We start from the raw sequence: 14,232 nt of genomic DNA, 5'->3' as shown, positions 1-14,232 counted from the left end.
AGTGGTCTGAAAACTCCTTTAAAATAATCAAACTCTTTACAAGAGGTAATCTAATAGCTGAAGAATGGCTCAAGAGTCTTCGTTTCTTGATCTGTATGTATAGCTCCACCCTCCGTCCCATCAGTTATATTCACATTCCATATTACAGTAGAAAAAAACTCCCTCTGCCAAAGCCTTATGCTGCCACCGCCGTGTTTCACCATGAAAATAGTGAGCAGAAAAAAACTGCTTTTATAAAATCTGATTTGTGGCAGACTTCTCAACAGATTTTCCAATTCTTCAAGCTTGGGAATATTGATTTGTACCATAACCTAGCTTTAAACTATTTCATACAGAAATGTTTGCTATGTTCCTTGGTCATAACAATGCTGTCTATCCACTAATTTTCTTATTCTTCTTTAACCTCTTAGACATCCATAGAACAGAATAGAAAATCCATTTATTGTCCCATGGGTAAATTCTAGTGTTTACAGCAGCAAAAAGATAGAAAAAATGGTCACACAAATATGGACCTTATAAAAATGTATAAGAATGACATAATTTTGTGTACTGGGATGAAATCACACGTGATCTATTTTACAGGTTGGTATCTTTTTGAGTGCAATTAGTTTATTTCAGGTATTCTGAAGTAAAGGGGACTGAAAACAAATATACACCACAGAATTAAATAAAAAGTTAGTTTGATAACAATATCCTTCTCCCACTTTACAATAAGGGCGCACTTGATGGTCTTTCACATATAAAACTGCTAGTGGCAAAGTGACAAAAAGTTAAACATAGGGTATAAATACTATGCAGATGATTTTAGCTTTTGGTTTTATGAACAAACTCTTAGTTTCACCTTGTAAAGCTCTTCTATGGCCCCATTGCACCCTCTCCACACAGCTGTGAGCAATCCCACCCCCAACTCCCACAGCGTGAAACCTCTAAATGCGTGCGTAAAAGAGGCAAGTTTGCTGAACCCGTTTGGCTGGGCAGGACGCGCACAAACTAACGTGCTGTAAAACCGTCGGATCAACCTTGTCTTGATACCAGATTAACGCATCAGATAGATAACCAGAAAGCCCAGATGTCAGTGTATTGGAAGAAAACATTCTTACTGACGAGGAGTGAGTCACAGTTTAAAGCAGCTGAATAAGCGTGCGCCGGTGCGGACTGGGAGATTCGGCGTGGGGTGTTACACTCCTGTTACACTCTCTCGGGTACTTAAAGCCCCTGCTGCTGCAGCGGTTTTTATGGGGAAGAGGAGCGTGGAGCTCGCGACGCCGAACGGACCAACAGCTGCTGCTGCTGCGCGAGCCTCTGGTGCATCAGAGAGCGCGTGGGATGCCCGAGCACGCGGCTGGTGCGCATCTTCATAAAGAGCTTCGATACTTCAAAACTGCATCTGTTCAGAGCTAAAGTCTGAGACAGAACAAGAGTTTGAAGAGAGTTTCTCCTAAACCAAGAAGCTGCCTCATATCCAGAGCTAACCAGAGAAAAGTTTTTATTTGTTTTTAAGAACTTCAAAGGGAACAGAGAAGATGCGTGGAGAGGTCGCGAGGAGATTTCAGATGCTGCTCGCGCTTTGCTCCATTCTCCTCTACAGTTTGGGAGCGGGATTTCCAACAAAACGCAAGAGCTTCACACATAAAGTAAGACACCTTTTATTAACCTACCATTATTGATTAATAAAATATCTTTATTAAAATTAAAAGTTTATTATTTGATTTTTTTTTTTTTTTTGGCCTTACAACAAAGCTCAGCGCGTAATTGCACTTTAAAAGCTAACATTGTAGATAGAAGTAATAAATAAAGTGAGTCTGTTATTCCAGAGCCGGTCCAAGATTATATTGGGCCTCAAACAGCAGCTGATTTTGGGACCCTCTGAACAGGAATTGATGATAACTGACTGAACTCATTGTAATAAAGACATGTGATGTTTAACAGCATTTAAAATATCTGTCTTTTAATAAAACATCTATAGCTGCATTGTCACAGCCGGACAAATGTAAATACAACTCTTAACCATATAAATAGCTGAAATTAGACCAGCATAAAAAGACCAATAAAAGCAAATCAGAATATGTGCATTTTAAAGGTGAATTGAGCAAATTTTAAAGGTAGTTTTTTTCTTACTTGTACATGTCCTTACAATTAAGGCCAATTTATGCTCCTGACGCATAGCCTCTGCAGCCGTAAAGTCTGTCTCTTTGCGCGACCACGCCCCTGCACAGAGACGCTGCAACCATTGTCGCGCACCTCCAAAAAAATCGTGACTACACGTCGGACGGTAGTAAACCAGCGCAGACCTCGAGCGGAAGTGCGCAGGCAAAAAGCAGCTGTGACTGATTGATTAAAAACTCAAGGAGTAATAACAACAATGGATTAACGACAACGAAAGGTTGATCAAGGAGGTTCGGAAGTACAACCACTTGTACGATTCCTCAGATATGTTGTTTTGAAAAATAAACACTCCCACCGGTGCTGCCGAAGTTCTCGCTACCATCTGCCGAAGTTCTCGCAAGTTCTCAAATGGGCTCCCCCTTGTGCTTTAGTGGGAAACTGCTGCGTGTCCCTAGAATTTCCAGACAGACGTTGCAGAAGCATACCAGCAAAACTGGTTCACGACCAGACGCAAGCGACATTTGATGTGTGCGGATGCAGAAGTATAATCCGCCCTTTCGCCAATATGTAAGATTAGTTTACCTCTATTGCCTCTATAGGTGTGATTGGTTAAATAATGAGAGAGTGACTGGGTGGGTGAGTAGATTTGACATGCTGCATGGTCTCATTCACTTGGCTACTTTATGGAGTCTGTTGCAGGGAAGAGAACAAGTTCAACAGTTTGTTAAGATGGATTATCAAAGGCTATGTTCACACTGCAGGTATTGATGCTCAATTCCGATTTTTTTGTGAAATCGGATTTTTTTGCGTTGCTGTTCACATTTCCAAATATATGCGACTTGTATGTGATCTCCTGTGTGAACTGCATTCATCCAATTTAAGTGTCTCGCATGCGCAGTAGAGGATGCAATTACATCACAAACAAGTGTGCTCTGTGTTTACGGAAGTCAACATGGGTGGTTGTGCTGGAGCTTGTCTAGCGATCTTTCCGAACCTTAAAAACTCAATCTTTCCAAGATGGTTAAACATAAACACTACTCTCTGCGTTATCGTCCACCATTGTTGTTTTTCTTGCAACTTCTTGGTAGCAAGAAGCAGAAGGGTGACCACTTTTGGGTGTTAATGACATTCAGGTCGGATGGATGCAACCTGTCTGTTCAGACACGGGTTGCGTTTGAAAAGATCCGATTCAGGACCATAACGCCAAGTGGCCTGGGTCGCATTGGAAAAAATTGGATCTGTGTTGTTCAGACAGCCATGAAAAGATCAGATAAAGGTTGCATATGGGCAAAAAAATCAGATTTGGGTCACTTCAGGCTGCGGTGTGAACGTTGCCAAAGGCAGGCACAAGTTCTCCTCAAACCCCATCACAGAATTCACACAAGATTAATAATATAAAACTCTTGGCTAATGCTACAAAAATGGCCAAATTGGTGTTTGATCAGGAACAGAATAGTATAGGGGTAAATATTGGGGAAGTTTTCAACAAGGAGGTCGTTGCCCTTCTCTTCGATGCCTGTACACAACACTGGTGTCAATTCCACTTTTCACCAGAGGGGGCGGGTGTCTGCAAAAACTCTGGAACATGTGCTATGCTACTTCACATCTAATCCATGACTTTGTGTGAAGTATGAATTTTAAAAGCTCAAAAGCTATTTTGATTAAAGTTCTAAAAAAAAATTTCCCTTTTATGAATCTCACGAGTTACTCCTAAGTTGATTTAATCATTTTATTGCCTTTCGGGGACCTCACCTGGTGTGTGATCTGTATAGTGTAGTGATATATATCGGGCCAACTCTGTTTTATTTTATTTTCCACTAAAAGTGCTGAGCAAAAGCAACATAAGTCCCTAATTAATCTAAATACAGTAGGATTTCTGCACAGAATAGAAAAAATATATATTTTCCTTTTTGAATGAACATGACATTGTAATTTTGATTCTGGTAATGAATCTAAATCATAATTTATCTTTACAAAATATTTAAGTGAGTAATTTCTCCCTTTCAGCTTAGCTCATGCTGCTGTGTTTGACTCCGCTTCTTTTTCCATGTATAGTAGCGCTTGTCACGGCTGGGCATACACCCCACTATCATAAATCCAAACTCAGTGCGTAGCTCAGCACGCTGCGCAGTGTGTGTGTGTGTTGTTTCTATCTAAGAGGAATGTTTGTGTTACATGGAGACATATTTGGAAATCAAAGTCTGTTTGAATGTGTGTGAGTGTGTGTTAGGGTTCAGTTTTTGTCTTTGAACTCTCCATCTTGTGTGGCCTCCTGTTGATGCCCTGTTGGGACTTTCTCTCTCATCATCTGTCTGATTGATGTGAAAAGCATAAAGAGGCAGAAGGAAAAACAGAAGGAAGGAAAAGAAGAGAGTTAAAAAAAAAAATTCTTCACTGAAGAGTGTGTGACGGGTTATTGCTGTCTCCAGCAGTTTGGGGCAGATGACACCCTACCTGTGCTTGTGACCCACAGGGTTTAGGCTAAGACACATGAGGAGGAGAAGCAGGAAGCTAATTTCACCAGAGTAACTTCATGCTTATGTAACCGGAATAAGGCGGCTTTTATCATCTCCCATACCGAGGCTCAGGTCAAGTGTCATTCATCTGGTTGTTTACGTTGGCTCTTTTTTGTGTTAATGTGGAATTTCCTGTTTTGGGGTTTTACCCCCATCTCGCTTCAAAGTAGAGAAAGAGGATGCTTGTGTTGAAGTGACCCGTTTCCCAAAGATCAGGACCTGTTTGCTCTGTTTACTCTCTGTTTGTACCCCCAGGCTCCACGGGATCACCCCAGTTCCTCTGAGCGTGCATTTGCTGTCCTGTTTCTATTTGAAAAAGATGCCGATCAAAGAGCATCCATAGTTTATTGTTCTGCTGCAATGGTTTGGAAACAGCCAAGTGCAGGGCCCTTTGATTTCTGCGCACACATAAATCAGGCCTGCCACTCTGCGTGCCTTCCCAGCATTCCCAACAGTCCTTCCGGATCTCATCCCTACTGCAGCGCCCCGCTGGCATCACACAGCCTTCCGACCTAAACCTCTTAACCTGAATGTTTTTCATTGTCAGCAGTAGCAATGGCAGTAGCAATGGCAGTAGCAATGGCAGTAGCCCTAACTTGGTCTAATCTTCTAAATTACTTCAAGGCAGCACTATCTGCTTATCTTCAAGTGTGGCTCTCTGGGAAGAGACTGCAGTCTCCAGGTCAAGACTAATGTACCCCTATGCTTCTATGCAGTCTCCTTGTTAAACACGCTGCGTGCCATCAGCCACAGGGCCTTTGATCAGGGGAGCCCCACTACCAAGTAAGGAGGAGAGCAGGATCAGAGAGAACAAGGGGGAGGAAGAAAAGAGGAGGAGAGTGATATACAGGCTGAAGGAATACAAGATCCAGATGTGAAACAACACGAGATGAGGAGGGTGTGAAAGTATGTAGCCTCTTTCATAGCTCTGGACTGTGTTGGTCTGCTGGATATATGAGAGTATTAGGTGAGCCTGGTCTGATCCATCACACTTTATCCAGGTACAGGGTCAAAAGGTATTTACAACGTTAAATCATGAACCAGGCTTACGATATAACATCATACAAACAGTATTATGTGGATTTGAGAACGGCAACAGGTCTTTGAAGTTATTTGAATTTAAGCTTAAAGCACCACTTGAATTACTCATAAATATTTTATGTCAATGGACATCTTCTTTATGGGTATTTTAGGTGAACCAGCTATTTCTTTGTTTAACCCAGATATAAATGTATTGAACATTAGATAAGCATTGATCAAGGATTTAGAGGCCATTTTCCGGCTGTAGTTTAAATAAAGTTTGACCTTTGGAAAAATAGTTTCATCTGATTCCAACTTATAAATAACATTTTGAAAATATTTCTTCTGCTTATTATTTTTGGTTCTAATTGAAACAGACAGTAAACTCCACTTTGTATTAGACTGAAAGAAGTTTTAACAGGATTTTGATCAGTCAAAACACAATAAGAGAACTGACCTCATCAACTGTCTTTAGCATCCCACATTTGTGAATAGCTTCATTAGCATGGTTAGTGTTATTAACTCTAGACATAAATCTTTTTGTGTATTCACCAGGGAATCTAGGGAATTTACAAATAAAGCATTCCCCATAAAAGACAGAAGTTGGAATCTTAAAAGAATAAAAACAGCTTTGCTCTAACATGTAGAGGTATCAGCTTTGGGTCAATTTGGCCCTTTGCTGATTAAAGAGACAGCATGAATTGATATCATGTTTTAAAGAACTCTTTAACAACTCCTCTTGAGCAAAATAAATCTAAGTCTAAGTTTTTGTTCCTGGAAAAAGTCATTTACAAACAGCGACCTGAATGAACTGGTAACATCATTCTGTAGAAAATGCAAACTAGGATTTCTCCCTTTATGTTCTGTGCCCTCTTTGATTTTATATTTCAGCACATAAGGGAAAATATATAATATGGATTCTTCTTCCCTCATTCACAAGTGCTACACTGAAGAGTGTTGTTAGTGTGACCTGACAGAACTCAGAAACTAAGAGGAATGTTTCTGATTTTGTTTTTGTAGTTTCTATCCAACAGCTTACTGGTCAGGACAGCTCAAGCCATATATTGATCTATTCAAGTCAAGTCAACGTAGTTCGGAAGTTTAAGTTTAACCCTAGAACTCATATGTACTGCTTAAATGCAGTCTAAACTCAGATACATAATAGCCTGAGCCTTGTGAGAAACTCTTCAATCTAATTCAGAAACTAACACCCCTTTCCCACTGGCCGAAAAACACGTTTAAACCTGGGAACATTTTGCATTTAGTGGCAGTGGGAAAAGCTCACTGATGCGTGTCTACCCGGGTCAAACGACTTGGCAAGCAACCCGCGTTGAACGCAACGTACGTCAACACACCAGTCGCTTCTGATCTAACAAGCTGAAACAACTCTTTTTACATTAAATAAACATGGTGCAGCACTAGTGAGAGGGTTTTGGAGGGACAAAAGAGCAAAACAATAAAGCACACTTACTATTCCCTGGCTTCCTTACATCTTGCTCTCCATTGTTTACTTTCCTGATTTCTGTCGCACTGGTGACATCATCAGTGCTAACTCAGTGTGATGGTGTCACCAGACACGCAGCAGGGGGGGGGACAGAGGCTAGAGCTTCATGTTCAGATAGAAAGCAGTGCAATTCTTTTCATATCAATAGTTAATTTTTGCTTCAGGGAACGGCAGTAATTTTTGCCCCAATCTTTAAAGGTTCAGTCCAAAATCACAGTCGCATGGTTTAAATAACACCAAAAATCCAAAGACATAATATTAAACAATTAAACCAGACAGAAGGTTGAAGTTTTTGTCCAAGAAGCAACACAATTCAATTTCTCAGCACTCTCCAAGGCATCCATCTTTCCTTTTAGCTACAAACACCATGGCCTTATAGCAGTAGTTCTATTAGCAAAATATCTAAAAATGTAGCTTCATCTTTGAACGTGGCTAAGTGTTTCAACATATTGTTAAAGGACTGCCATTTTTCAAATCTACTTTTATCTGGGCTGTTTTATGACTCCACTTTTATGAGATTTTGAGGTGCTTACTTTGGATTTATTGGATTCATTTGATTTCCCGGCAATGGATTGAAGGTAAAGAGGCAAAATGGTCTTAAACTGTTTGTAAACATGACTTTAGACTTGAGGAAAGAGGCTGACTTCATCCCTTCTCATGCCTTGGCTGAGGTACCAGCTTTGTTGCTTAATGTGTCTGTACTCCTCCTGACCACTTACATCAGTTCTTTCTAAGTCAATCTCAGGCATTTAAAATATATATCCATTTTTGGAGGTCATAGCTAGAAGTCCTCAGCTTACTGGTCATGTATGCAGACAATTCTCCTCCTCTTCTAACTGTCTGTGTTTTACTTGGCAGACCACAAGCTGGCTCATGTCCAGTTGTACACTCTTGTCCAATCTTTCCTGAGGACACAGTGTAGCACATGGCATATAAAGATGGGTAGAGGCTGCAGCTTAGGGGAGAAACACGCCAGCTGAACCAAGATGCAGTGGATTTATTTGCCATTTTTCTAGCTGTCTTCACATTTCTTATTTGGCTACTGAGCGGTCACATGCAGTGGGTGAATAAATACAGCAGCCCAGCAGGTTCAGACACCCTTGCATCAGCTCAGGAGTCCCACGCCTCCCGGGCCCTCTAATTAAAGCTAAAAGAGGATCTCGACGGCACAGGACCCCCTTTGTCTACAGCCTGGATTCCATGACTGTTGGAAGAAAAAAGAAACAAATTCTTGTTGATCGCTTGGCTAGGAACATGAATACCTCAGGTCCTTTACAAATTGCTGACCGTGCTAGGAAATGAAGAATGGTGGTTGTTTATATAAAGAAGTACTACAGTAGCTGTATTGGATCACCATTATGCCCCATGAGTCAATATTTTGTATTATCTTGCACTGCAGTTACAGTAGGAAAGGAATGAGTTATCTCCACCAACATTACACATCTGTGCAGTGCAACATTTGTAAAGTAGGGTAACTGTCCTGCAGGAAAATGGACTTCTTATCTTAAGTTAGGTATGTTAGCACCTTTTCTTTCAGGTTTTCCTCTATCCATTAGTCTCAGAAGCATCCCTGTACCTGCTTAAGAATTAGCACTTCAGAATGATGCCACCAACACCATGTTTTAAACAGGGATGTTTCTCTTAGGTTTATGTGCAGTCCATGTTTTACAGAAGTACTACAGCTCAATTTGTAGATTGCACAACTGAGATGAAATTAAACACACTCTATTTACTATTCAGGAAATTTATGAAGTCACTGGTTCCTCTATATTCATTTTACGCTTGATTTTTACATTTTTGAAAATGTTTTAGTAGAAAAATAAATCCAACCATTCACAATTCTGTGTTCATTTAATCAAATAAAAATCCGAGTGATATCCATACATATATGATGACATTTCAAAAGGATGTAGGGATATATGCAATCTGCTGTTAATGTTTTTGTATTTTATTAACAGATTCATGGCAATCCAGTTCACGTTGCTGGGATCCAGCATGTTTCTGAGGAGCAGCAGAACCAGGTCCAGACCATACTTCCTGAGCCTCACAGCCACCAGAGGAGGTGGTCTCACCCCCAACATCGCTCTGTAGGTGTTCTCCCACAGCCCGAGCCCGAGGAAGAGACCAAGCCTTTTATTTTGGACCTAAACAACTTTCCAGACCTGACCAACGCTGACATTAACTCACAGAACCCCAACATACAGGCAAGTCGATAGAGGGGAAAACACACTTTAAGGAAAAGTTTGAGTAACACCCATAAATAAAGTCTAAATCAGATATATTTCCTTTTGCAGCTTTATTTAATAAAAATGTAAAGAAAGATGACGGAGTAATCATATCATCATTACACTTTTCAACAAAGTTATTCTCTCAAACCCTAGTGAATGTATTCAGGGATGTGCTCATACCAATTTAGGCCTAAACTGGTCAGCGACAACATTATGAGCCCTTGTCATCTTTCATACCGCATCTTAGAATGTCAAAATGTCTCTGAAAAGCTGGGAACCTTCTCCCCTTGGGCGTATACTAACTCCCCATTGTCAACAATTGCATTTTTATGAGCTGTCATTTACCATTCAGACGTTTCAAACGGCAATTTGTACACGGTAATTCATTTTCTAGTTTTTTTTTTCTTTTTGGTCTGATGAATATCTGAGCTTAAAATCAACTAAATTAGGCTTTGGGAAATGTTGCATCCAGGGTGAGTCATCTTGAGGAAATGAGAGGTATTTATCTAGCATGAAGGTTTCCTAATTCCCTCAGAGAGTTATTTGTTTGATCTACTGAATGCTCATGCTCACTGCCTGACTCACATCTATAGAAGGAGTCAGTCATTAGCACAGTCATCTAGCACAGTTTCTGATTAGAGGTTGTCACTGATATGATAATATGGCTTTTAATTTTCATAAATACATTGTTTAACTTAACTTTTGTAAATATGTTTAATCATAGAAATATTTTTTATGCAAAACCTTTGGTTTTTGGAGAGCAACTAGTCAGAAACTCTCCAATTGTTTTTTTTTTTTTTATGAATAAGCCTACTATACACATGATGTTGAAAACAATACTCTATATTGTAGTTAAAGCCATTGCTGTGTTTAAGTAGGATCAGTTGGGGCCTCATTTAGCATTTTCTGCTAGATAAGAGAGACAATGTCAGAAAAAAAGGATATATGGAGTGCTGCAAAGTTGTTCCTATTTCTCGTGAAAGAAGTTTGGTGTTGAAATTAGCAGCTTTCTGGAAATCCCAGACGTTGCAGCAGGATCTTTAACCTATAGGGACTTTACAAGGAGATTGTGATATTAATGATATCTCTCGACCTAACAGTTTTCTTTGAAAAACAATCATCTCTGGACTACTAACAAGTGCTCGATAAGAAAAACTATTCTTCCACCAAGCAATGTTTAGGATGAGACAGGATCTTTAGCTGTCTGTTTATTTGACAGATCTCCCTTGTTCTGCCCAGGTTACTATAGAAGTAGTCGACGACCCTCAGATGGAGGTAGAGATGGACCTGGCCAATGAAAAAGATTGGCTACCTTCTTCTTCGTCTCCTTCCTCCACAGTGGATTTGATCGGAGGCAAGAAGCTCTTCTGGCCCCTGTTTTGGAGCTACACCGATTCCAGTGAGGAAATCAACAGTCGGTCAAGCACAGACGAAACTGGGGAAGAGGAAGGGGAGGATGATTACTCTGTGGATTATGGGAGTGAAGAGCTCTTACTCAGTGGAGTTGGGGGAGACTGGGATACTCGCTGGAATGGTTTCGATCCCATGGAAAGCTACTATGGTAATGACACGTTAGATCCATTAGCAAACCACAACTAAATAATCAATACGGTTTAATAGATGAATTTTAAACGAATTAAGCTGACATAGCTATGTGATAAAGATGCTGAAGAACAACTCCATGGCTTATTTAGGTCTAACTTTTGGAGAGAGCCAAATGATGCCAGCATACGAGGAAGCATAAGCACTCGACCATGAGGACACTGTGGGTTACGGATGCTTTGAAGTCGACACTGTCGTGCCGGTCTCAGAGGCCCGCCCTTTGAAGACGGCTCTGATGGGCTCACTAATAGCAGCGTGAGGCCGTCACTGTTCTCTGGGACAAAACATCCCTCTGCTTGTGAACAATTAGAGGGCAGATTGGGAACACGGAATGGCAGAGACCATTTGGCCGGCTCTTTCATCCCTCACTGGGACCCCATGGGCCCCCTCCCCTTTACGCCCTCACTGTCCTGCGCGGCGCAGTCTTTTGAGCGAGTTCAAGAATTTGCGAGGCTGTGAGGGCACCGCATAACTTGTGTTGTGTCTCAGTTTTCACAGACAACTTACCCAGGGATAAAAATAGTAAAAATAATGAGAGGAAGCGCAGCGAGGTGCACAATGCCAGAGTTTGATAAAGGGAGGAGAATCCCATATTCAGAGACCAAATAGCATTGTGTAGCTCCCCCTCATAGATCCAAGTATTTTTATAGATGAGAGAAATTCAGCAGGTGACTATGCCAAGCAGTCTGGGTTAAATCTAATCTGTTTCCTTATCCATTAAGCCATTACAGATGTTTCAATCTCTGTCACTGTTGTGTTTATAGAAGAATCAGTTAAGGGCAACAATGCAACTCCAATGGTCACATCTAAAGACTTTGTGAACATAAATTAAGGGTGCCAACCTTAGCTCGATCTGTAATTACAACCTTCCTGAGAACTCATGCCCCTATGGCCACATGGAGAGCTGGCGTTGCCCACAGAGTCAAATTGGGTGCATGCTACACCCAGGCTGGTATTTCTGCACCCACCTCGTCTTTAATCAGGAATGACTTGTTTTTCAGTGTTATTAACACCACAAGGAAATATGGTGCGGAGGCGGACAGCCACAGCACAACCTCTCTCCCTCTAATTTCACTGAAGTCTGCTTAAAAAGGAGCAAATGGTTGCATGGGAAAGGTTGAACCAAGAGAAAATAGTTGTGTGTGTATAGACTAGGACGTTTAGGAAACTTTGAAAACTTGTTCTGAATTAGAGCGTTGAAGTACACAAATTCTTGTCAAAACAAAACTTTTTGTGGGTGGGGGGGGGTTCGCTCTGTTTTTACACTGATCTAATCAAAGAGTGCTTAGCTTGCTTTGATCTACCAGAACCAAATCACAAGAGATTACTCTGAGTTTGAGTCGGTGGTGAATTTGGATTTGTTTTCTCTCCTGCAGAGAAAGACACTGATGAATGGACTCCTTGGTCACCGTGCTCGGTGACATGTGGACACGGTGAAAGGAAGAGGACTAAATCCTGTGGCTACTCCTGCATGCTGACAGAAGCTTCAAAGTGTGACCTGGAGCCTTGTCCTGGTAAAATTTTTCCTTCTTCATTTGTTGTTCCACATGGTTTCTTATTTCTATAAATTAATGCCTCTTCCCGTTGTAGGGGATGTCAACACTGTAGTAGAACCATTCCCCTTTGAGATGGAGAATGGAACTGAACCATTCGGAACAGGTGGGTATTTTATAGAATACTGTTGGTGAAAATATTGTAGTACTGGCTAGAAATTGGGTCCAGAATTCACACTTTATTCATTAGATACAGTTGTTTTTGTTTTTTTCATATGGCCTCTGAGATTTGTTAGGGAGCAAAGTACGTTTATTTGTGCAGCACCATCTGTACATGCGTGGCAAACCAAAGTGCCTCATGGAAAATTAAAGAAAACCCATTTAGGAAAAAAAAAAAAAAGACGAAAAACAGAAAATAGAATCAGGAAGACAGAGAAAGGCTGTAGACATGTCAGGGATTACGAGGTAATTACCCAAGGAATCTATGGCGGGTTTCCCGAGGTGGGGTTTAGGACCGCCAGTTATCAGAAGATCATTAGTGTCATCCCTGAGGTATATCGGGAGGTCTAGATATACCGGTATATAATATAAAGACATAAATCTGACTGAAATGAATATGTTTATCATGAAATGAGTAAATGTTACATTTATTTATCTAATACATAACGTATTTTCCGGACTATGAGCTGTAACTTTTTTTCCACGCTTTGAACCCTGTGGTTTATGTGAAGGTGCGGCTTTTCAGTGGATTTTTCTTAAACTACCAGGGTGCGGAAATCAAAGAAAAATCAAAGAAAGGTCTAATTTTCCTTTAACACAAGCTTATGCTAGCGGCGGGCACGACAGATAACAAAAATGTCCCTAAGTCAAACATTTTAACATTTATTTGCCCAATAAAAATTTTTGAACCTATGAAGAGAAGTTGCACAACTCCTGTAGAGCTGAAATAAAGAGCTGACGAAGCCCCATCTTTCATTAGAAGCTCTTACTGATGCCAACAAGCTAACGGGAGCTAGCATTCTTCTTAATCCCTAATCTAGGGGGGATGTATAGAGCTCCCCCTACGGGTTTGGTGGGGGAAAGTTCAGTACATATCAGCGACTTATAGCTCGGTGCAGCTTATATACATAAATGTTCAGTTAAAAAAAGAAGACTTTGGCAGTTTCTCAATTCACAAGAACGTGAGTACGGACTCAAGTATGTTCTTGATAAGAACACAGGAAAATGTGGACTCTGGGAGAATGGGAGCACGCAACATAAATATGGGTGGAATGGAACAGAAAAATACTGGTGATGTCACCACCTGCTTGGCTTGTCTAGTGCTACCATTCACCTCGTGTTATTAATAGTCTCTAGATAATATGAATTCCTCCTTTTTTCATTAAGGGGGGTAATAATGATTAACATAATCACATAAACATAAATCAAATGAAATTGTTGCAAAATAAAACATAAAAGCCTCCATCAGAGCCAGCAGTACTTCACACACGGCTATGCCGAGAGGGGGCTGCTACAGACGGACTAAGGTTAGCCCTGGCTGTGGTTAGACTCGGAGGTCCACTGGTTGCCACAGTCCTCTAAACAGCGGAATTATTTTTTATTACACACTAAATATGGGCCATATAGTAACACTTAAAAGTATAATGTTCTTCCTTCAAATGATCAAACATACTTTTAAAGACTAATGGCAACAAAAACAGACTTTTAACTTAATACTCTGAGCTCTGTGGGTGCTCCAATGGAAGATGCTGCTGTCGCGTTGT

The 14,232-nt window shown here is 40.7% G+C and overlaps 1 protein-coding gene across 1 annotated transcript in view; it reads left to right on the top strand.

The window, feature by feature from the left end:
• The first annotated feature begins 941 nt into the window (after window positions 1–941).
• ism2 (isthmin 2) overlaps window positions 942–14,232 on the top strand; it is a 17,098-nt gene continuing 3,807 nt past the window's right edge. The window contains exons 1-5 of the mRNA XM_015395134.1: window positions 942–1,634; window positions 9,105–9,350; window positions 10,614–10,935; window positions 12,353–12,490; window positions 12,567–12,635. Coding sequence (XP_015250620.1) covers window positions 1,524–1,634; window positions 9,105–9,350; window positions 10,614–10,935; window positions 12,353–12,490; window positions 12,567–12,635 — 886 coding nt within the window. The 5' untranslated portion in view covers window positions 942–1,523. The remainder of the gene's footprint in view (window positions 1,635–9,104; window positions 9,351–10,613; window positions 10,936–12,352; window positions 12,491–12,566; window positions 12,636–14,232) is intronic.

The sequence above is a fragment of the Cyprinodon variegatus genome, unplaced genomic scaffold (genome assembly GCF_000732505.1).
Source record: "Cyprinodon variegatus isolate N-32 unplaced genomic scaffold, C_variegatus-1.0 Scaffold25, whole genome shotgun sequence".
NCBI classification, from domain to species: Eukaryota; Metazoa; Chordata; class Actinopteri; order Cyprinodontiformes; family Cyprinodontidae; genus Cyprinodon; species Cyprinodon variegatus.
The sequence above is the reverse complement of the archived record's forward strand: the minus strand, read 5'-3'. Positions and strand labels throughout refer to the sequence as shown.